Here is an 8,138-nt window from a genome sequence, read left to right as displayed (position 1 = left end):
TTTTTTTTTTTTTTTTTTTTTTTTTTTTTTTTTTTTAACTGAAACTCAGAAATGTCCAAATACTGAAGGAATACCCAAATACTTTGAAGCTTTGAACATACCTAGTTCTAAAAACATACAAAGGTAAGTACATAGGTATGTACACTTTGTTTATTCTCTTCAGCTAATTTCCCTTTTTAGTCCCTTTCCTTTATTATTACAATAGTAATAAAAAGGTATAAGGGACGGACTATTGTATTCGCTTCGGTGTCTGTCACTCTGTCGGTCTGTCTGTCTGTCCCCATAGGAGGACTTATCCAAACCTGGTCGACTATTTTACTCATGGTGTTTGTAAAATTATTTTAAAAAATATCTTCTATCCTTCTGTCCTTTGTCGTAAAAAATTATACATGGTGCACCCACACTTGTTGATCGACACAGTCAAATGTTAGTTATGACATCGATTAGAAACCTATATCGTATTCGATTAGTTGACTTTTTTATAGTTAACATGGCTAAACCAGTGAGATTCTGCAATGTGGACGTCCAAATCGGAATCTCATTGATTCAGCCATGTTGACTATAAAAAAAGTCACATAATCGAATACGATACTAATTAAAGTCGGTTCTCCATGATGTATTTCTGGCGATGTTGATCAACCACAGGTCAGACGTACTTTTTATCTTTCAATAAGCCAAATGTGTTTATAAAATGTTCTATTTGTATTTTAATGGAATTTTTAGTTTAATATTAAAAGAGAATAAATATGAATTACAGGATTAGGACCTAAATATAAGTTTGGTACTTTAAAGAGTTCTTAATAGGATATTATTTAAGCATGGTGCAGTACCATCTAGGTATTCTAGGTCCTAATCCTTTAGTTAGGATCCCTATACACAGGTCCGTCAGTCTAAATGGAGTAAGGGTAAGGCGGTAAGGCCAATCCAAAACTCAACTTGAGCAATATTTTCGTGACTTATTTGACGTTAGCAAATCTAAGTGCAAATCGGGATGCAGTAGTGGAGGAAATTGAAAAATAGAGACAAAAAAGGGGGCTATTTATAATACCTAAATATAAGTTTGGTACTTTAAAGAGTTCTTAATAGGATATTATTAAAGCATGGTGCAGTAACATCTAGGTATTCTAGGTCCTAATCATTTTGTTAGGATCCCTATACATAGGTACATCAGTCTAAATGGAGTAAGGGTAAGTAAGGCCAATCCAGTGCAATAGTCCTAAATTAAAATGGACGCGGCACACAAGGGATCAGGAAGAGACCGTTAAAAAAAAGGCCAATCCAAAACTCAACTTGAGCAATATTTTCGTGACTTATTTGAAGTTAGTAAATCTAAGTGCAAATCGGGATGCAGTAGTGGAGGAAAAAAAGAATCTCACGTCACATTTCGAAAAAAAAAAGTTTTTTATCCGATTTTCTTTTGCGTAAAACAACTGCCACATTAGACTCGTGTGGTCTGTCTCGTAGTATGCCCCTCATGAGTATCAATTTTCATTTGAAAAATTCCGTTGGTCCTCGTTTTTCCTGCTCTATGACTTTGAAACATCACCCAAGTAAGCGCAACTGATCTATTTTCATTTCAGAGCCGGAGTTACGTCATGTAATGAGGGTTCAGTTGATCAATGCAGTAGGGTTGGATGAGGCAGGTATAGATGGAGGCGGTCTCTTTCGTGAATTTCTATCCGAATTACTCAAGACAGCGTTTGACCCTAAGCTTGGGTTCTTCAAGCTGACTGAAGATAACCTTCTATATCCTAACCCGAGTGTGGGACTGATATACAGTGACTCTTTGAAACATTATTACTTCATAGGACGTATGTTGGGCAAGGTAAGAACAAGATTTGAATGTAAAACATAACCTTCTGTATCCTAACCGTGTTCTTTTAGACTACCCGAATGAGTAAAAGAGGTTCCACACTCATTACACTTGAATGGTTTTTCTCCTGTGTGTATTGTGTATCCTCATGTGGAGTTTTAGACTACCCGATTGAGTAAAAGAGGTTCCACACTCATTACACTTGAATGGTTTTTCTCCTGTGTGTATCCTCATGTGTTCTTTTAGATGATCCGATCGAGTAAAAGAGGTTCCACACTCATTACACTTGAATGGTTTTTCTCCTGTGTGTGTTCTCATGTGTACTTTTAGTTGACCCGAATGGGCAAGGTAAGAACAAGATTCGAATGTAAAACCTAGTGAAATGTTTTAAAAATAAGTCCTTTTCTTACAATTCAATTAATTTCAATTTTATTAAATCAAAACACACACATGGAAAAAAGTAATATCTAAATTGAATTTGGCTCGAAAAAAATTGATATTTTTTTTGCTTGGTTTCATCCATACAAGTACCTGAAATACACAAGGCTCGCTTATTATTACCTACACTTTTTTTTTTCTTTTTCACAAGAAAGCACACTTTTGTACAATTATATTCTATTTTATTCCATTATTCATATCTATTCTATTGTATTCTATTCCAGGCACTCTACGAGAATCTCCTGGTAGAATTACCCCTAGCAGATCTGTTTCTCAGCAAGTTGGTATCTCGCCATTCAGACGTGGATATTCATCATCTGGCAACACTGGACGCCATGTTGTATAGGAATCTGCTCTACTTGAAACATTACGAGGATGTGTCTAGTCTAGGACTGGACTTTACAGTACTCTGTGATGAACTAGGGGAGAGACGGGTAAGTGATATCATCTGGCAACACCGAAATCGAAGAAAGAAGCAGGATAGGAGAAAGCCAGCCGTTAGGAAAACGAACCCTATCTGTTTAGGTTCGCCTTAAGCATTTTTAAATCCTATACAGTGCCCTAAATCACCAAAGTATGGAAAAGTATCTTACAAGTGTAATAGCCAATGGAAAAGCAGAATTTGGACGAATCATATCGAAATATGGAATTGTAAATACTTTTCCATATTTTGGTGATTTAGGGCACAGATCTCTGAACGGCTGGTTTTCTTCAAGTACAGACTCTTTTTATTCTTATTATTGTAGGTCTTGAACTTGGTAGATTTGTGCTGGATTTCACTACGCATGGAAGATTTTTCAATCACCCAACAAGCAGTCACATGATTCTATTCTGAAATCGCAAATCTCCGAACAAGTCATTGGTGAAACCTAGCATCAATTTGAGCCGTATTTTATTACGTGACGAACGTTCTGAAAATGGTTTGTAATAAACGGTATGGTGTAAGGCGGGAAAATCTCATCACCTTTTATAAGTCATACGTCATGTCTATTTTTGACTACGGGAGTGTAATCTATGGCTCAGCTAAAGAATATATCCTCCAGAAGTTAAACCCAGTCCATCATGCCGGTATCAGAATCGCCACTGGTGCACTCAGATCCAGCCCTGTCCCTAGCCTTTACGTAGAATCAGGCATTATGCCATTGTCCCTAAGACGGTCAAAAATGATAATGAACTATGTGTCCAAAATCGGTAGCTGCCACACGAATCCTATTCACAATGAATTTTTCAATAGGAATTACGATTTTGCTAATCATCCTAACACGCTAGACAGATATGAAGAATTAGACCTCGCAAGGACAAGACAAGTATACTTTTAACTTAACAAGGGGGGAAAAATTAGTTCAAAAGTGGTGTAGTAAAGTAGTATGAAAGTGGTTCCGAGGTACAATCTTAAAATTAAAATGCAGAAAAGTTGTATTTTACTCATGGTGTTTGTAAAATTATTTTTAAAAATATCTTCTATCCTTCTGTCCTTTGTCGTAAAAAATTATACATGGTGCACCTACACTTACACTGTGTTGATCGACACAGTCAAATGTTGGTTATGACATCGATTAGAAACCTATACCATATTTGATTAGGTGACTTTTTTTATAGTTAACATGGTTAAACCAGTGAGATTCTGACATGTGGACGTCCAAATCGGAATCTCATTGATTCAGCCATGTTGACTATAAAAAAAGTCACATAATCTAATACGATACTAACTAAAGTCGGTTCTCCATGATGTATTTCAGGCGATGTTGATCGACCAACAGGTTAGACGTACTTTTTATCTTTCAATAAGCCAAATGTGTTTATAAAATGTTCTATTTGTATTTTAATGGAATTTTTTGTTTAATAATTAAAGAGAATAAAAATGAATTACATTGACCATGTAAATAAAGTACAGACTCTTTTTATTCTTATTATTGTAGGTCTTGAACTTGGTAGATTTGTGCTGGATTTCACTACGCATGGAAGATTTTTCAACCACCCAACAAGGAGTCACTTGATTCTATTCTGAAGTCGCAAATCTCCGAACAAGTTGTCAAGTCATTGGTGAAACCTTTCATCAACTTGAGCCGTATTTTATTATATGACGAAATATTTGTTTGGACTAGTTTGGACTGGCAGCGGGTGTGGTGGCGCCATTACGTCCAAACTAGCCCAAAGAGAAATTCCTGCATCGACACTCCGCTGCCTGGCTCCTAATATTTCCTTATATCAAATAGTTGTTTAGGAGGCTTCCGTTTCAAATCAATTTCAGCAAAAAAAAGAAACATTTTTACTTTCCATTACCCTTACGTATAGGGAACCTATATCTACAAGGTAATGAGAAAGTATTGCAATCAATCAAAAAAAAAAAAAAAAATCTTTGAAATTTCAGGCGGTGACTTGCGATGTTAACATGGGTTTATGATTTCTCTCTTTGAAAAGCTCACGACACTGTTTTCTACCCTTAAGGTCCGGGGTCACAAAGTGAGTTTGAACTCGGTTTGAGTTTACCTTAATCAAACAATCTGATTGGACAAAATTTTTGAAATTATTAAAAATTAACCAATCAGCTTATTGAAACCGAGTGTAAACTCTCTTTCGGAGGCCTCGGGAGTGCGGCTGATTCGACTCTCCTCCAACTACCCCCCACACAACACCATTTTTAGGCATTATGACTATCGTGCTTTTCCTCCTGTGTGTGTTCTCATGTGATTTTTTAGACTACCCGATTGAGTAAAAGAGGTTCCACACTCATTACACTTGAATGGTTTTTCTCCCGTGTGAGTTCTCATGTGTACTTTTAGATGACCCGAATGAGTAAAAGAGGTTCCACACTCATCACATTTAAATGGTTTTTCTCCTGTGTGTGTTCTCATGTGTTCTTTTAGATGACCCGATTGAGTAAAAGAGGTTCCACACTCATTACACTTGAATGGTTTTTCTCCTGTGTGTATCCTCATGTGGAGTTTTAGATTATCAGATCGGGTAGTAGAGTATCCACACTCATTACACTTGAATGGTTTTTCTCCTGTGTGTGTTTTCATGTGTTCTTTTAGATTACTCGATTGAGTAAAAGAGGTTCCACACTCATTACACTTGAATGGTTTTTCTCCTGTGTGTGTTTTCATGTGTTGTTTTAGACTACCCGAATGAGTAAAAGAGGTTCCACACTCATTACACTTGAATGGTTTTTCTCCTGTGTGTATCCTCATGTGGAGTTTTAGACTACCAGAATGAGTAAAAGAGGTTCCACACTCATTACACTTGAATGGTTTTTCTCCTGCGTGTGTTCTCATATGTCGTTTTAAATTACCCGAGTCGGTAGAAGAATAAGAACATTCACGACACTTATATGGCCCTTCTTCGTCACAGGAAGTCTCTACAGGAGAAATATCAAGTTTATCAGCACCATGACGATATTTTCCATCATTTTTATTGTTGTTGGTAACATCACATTCAGCATCAAAGTCAATATTATCAAGAGGCGGGGGTCTATCGTTGTACTGAAATAGTGAAACATGCATATAGAAATCTGTTGGACGAGTGTTAAAGCATTTCTTTTTCGTTCCGAGAACGAACCTTAGCCCTAGGGCGAATGTAACTTGCAATCTAGAGCTTACAAGGCTAGAGCGTTCCCTCCAATCTAACTAGGCTGGATGTGAAGAGCTTGCTTGGGATGCAGAGGCGGGGGTCTATCGTTGTACTGAAATAGTGAAACATGCATATAGAAATCTGTTGGACGAGTGTTAAAGCATTTCTTTTTCGTTCCAAGAACGAACCTTAGCCCTAGGGCGAATGTAACTTGCAATCTAGAGCTTACAAGGCTAGAGCGGATCCAATCTAACTAGGCTGGATGTGAAGAGCTTGCTTGGGATGCTGAAGGTTCGATGCCCACCATCGACGAAAATTTGCACTCGTATTTCGATTGCAAAAATTTCAACGGGTTACTTCCTGGTATTTTCGTGTTAATCATAGATCAATATTATTTAGTTCTATCTTTTGTTCACTCACTTTGATTTTATTAATTTTTTTTTCAAGAGGTTTGACTGAGGGAACTGTAACTGCTATGGTCTTATCGTCCCGAAAATCGAAGAGAGAAGGAAGACAGGATAGGAGAAAGCCAGCCGGTCCGAGAACGAACATTATCCCAAACAAAAATTAGAAAAATAAATGTAGGCAGGTGGGCCAATAAATGGTACGTTTTTTAGGTGGGCGAATAAATGGTACACTTACCCTACTTAATTTCGAAAATTATTTTCTGATAAAATCCGCCCCGGGCGGGAATCGAACCCGCGGCCTAGCGCTTACAGGGCAGACGCACTACCAACTAAGCTAACTAGGCTGGCGTTTTTCTTTTAAACAGAGAAATAATTTCGAAAATCATTTTCCAATATGTTGTGTTTATAAGGCAACTATCATTGTGATGCCCAAGATCATTTTCTTACCCCAAGATCCAAGTCCTCCGGATCTACAGGTATACCATCATCTGCCATATAGACTGAATGTACGCGCCATGGTAGGAATACAAGATCATCTAACTTTTTGATCCTCTGATACATCTCTGCCATACACCAAATGTAATCTACCTGGAGAACAAAATATGAGATTTTTATGGTTCAGATATAAAATAAACTGAAAATACTATTGATCCCTTGGTGGTATAGGCAGTAACTTAGTAACACCCAAAAAGCAAAAAAGGAATCAGTGAATTTCTTCAATGTACTGAACAATGACATAATAGGTATGTCTTTTTCTTCTTCACAGCCTTATCCCGTGTTTAGACGGCATCAACGTTTTTCGTCAGCCTCTCAATCAGCCTTTGGGCTGATTTTTGGTTTTGGCTTCAAATTTTACGAGTGGATGCCCTTCGCACTCAACCTTTGCTATTTCTTTAGCAAGGGAAATTTCAAGCTGGTATCCTCACTGTTTAAAGTCCCCCAGACAGACCAAGCTGGTCTACTCCCTGTTTAACAGAAACAGAATGCAAAAATTCAATTTATCACAATAAATCGTCGTTTTTTCTGTTTGAAGTGGCAGGATTATCCTAAAGGACCTCTTCCAGCCAACTACTTACCTTCCTCTTCCGCTCCTCTTCATTCCCCGTGGGCACAAAACTCTCGACAAAATCCACAGATCGGATGAGAATGGTCATTTCCTCCGGATTCAGCTTGGACAGAGCGAAGAAGCCTCGTCTTAGGAATTCACTGCGAAGACCTTTGATTGTAGCGTGCAACTCGGCTGCATAGTAACGAAGTCTGAAATAAATAAAGTCAAATAAATACCTACTGAACTTAGAATAGAATAGAGTACATATTTTGTTTGTTACCGTGTTAGTACCTACATACATATTGGAGAAAGCTGGGTGGAATGCTGTGTGAAAGAAGAGTTCGTTGTAGGATGAAAAGAAGATTATACAAGAGAGTGGTAAGACCAGCGTTGATGTATAAGTAGTGCGGAAACTTGGGCAATGGGGCTTCGCGGGGTTGTGCTTGGGGTCGCGCTTCGCGCTCCCTTGTTTACGGTCGCGCTGCGCGCTCCCGGTGGCTTCGCGGGGTGGGCATGAGGTCGCGCTTCGCGCTCCCTTGGCTTCGCCCCTGGAAACTAATATCGTCCCTGAGTCTTGTTTCGAAGAAATGAAAACTGAAAACTAAAGGCGAGAGAAAATATTAAACGTAGGAAAAGTTTTGCTGGCCTCAAACTGTATCGCGGGGTGGGCATGAGGTCGCGCTTCGCGCTCCCTTGGCTTCGCCCCTGAAAACTAATATCGTCCCTGAGTCTTGTTTCGAAGAAAAATGAAAACTAAAAGCGAGAGAAAATATTAAACGTAGGAAATAGGGATGGGATATTCGACTCTTTTTGAATATTCGAATACCACGATTCGATTCTTTTCAAATATTCGACTCAAAGA

The 8,138-nt window shown here is 38.2% G+C and overlaps 3 protein-coding genes across 3 annotated transcripts; 1 reads left to right on the top strand and 2 right to left on the bottom strand.

The window, feature by feature from the left end:
* Positions 1-1,580: 1,580 nt before the first annotated feature.
* LOC103521464 (ubiquitin-protein ligase E3C-like) lies at positions 1,581-3,570 on the top strand (the record flags this gene model as incomplete). The annotated part of the gene is made up of 3 exons (XM_026832140.1): positions 1,581-1,825; positions 2,476-2,702; positions 3,258-3,570. Coding segments are annotated over 3 exons (785 nt in total), but the record flags the coding sequence as incomplete, so codon positions are not given.
* A 1,247-nt stretch (positions 3,571-4,817) lies between these two features.
* On the bottom strand, positions 4,818-5,704 carry LOC113472400 (gastrula zinc finger protein XlCGF57.1-like). The gene has a single exon (XM_026832141.1). The coding sequence runs from the start codon at positions 5,524-5,526 to the stop codon at positions 4,906-4,908; it is 621 nt and encodes a 206-aa protein (XP_026687942.1). The 5' UTR covers positions 5,527-5,704; the 3' UTR covers positions 4,818-4,905.
* A 169-nt stretch (positions 5,705-5,873) lies between these two features.
* Positions 5,874-7,485, bottom strand: LOC108253964 (the record flags this gene model as incomplete). Its single annotated transcript, XM_026832142.1, has 3 exons — positions 5,874-5,933; positions 6,676-6,816; positions 7,305-7,485. Coding segments are annotated over 3 exons (382 nt in total), but the record flags the coding sequence as incomplete, so codon positions are not given.
* Between the last annotated feature and the right edge of the window lie 653 nt (positions 7,486-8,138).

This window comes from Diaphorina citri, unplaced genomic scaffold (assembly GCF_000475195.1).
Source record: "Diaphorina citri unplaced genomic scaffold, Diaci psyllid genome assembly version 1.1 scaffold5291, whole genome shotgun sequence".
NCBI classification, from domain to species: domain Eukaryota; kingdom Metazoa; phylum Arthropoda; class Insecta; order Hemiptera; family Psyllidae; genus Diaphorina; species Diaphorina citri.
Note: the sequence above shows the minus strand (reverse complement) of the source record. Positions and strands in the feature narration are given on the sequence as shown.

Excerpts from the sequence above, each read along its gene's own strand:
- LOC113472400 (XM_026832141.1), bottom strand. The coding sequence starts at position 5,526 with ATGAGAACACACGCAGGAGAAAAACCATTCAAGTGTAATGAGTGTGGA.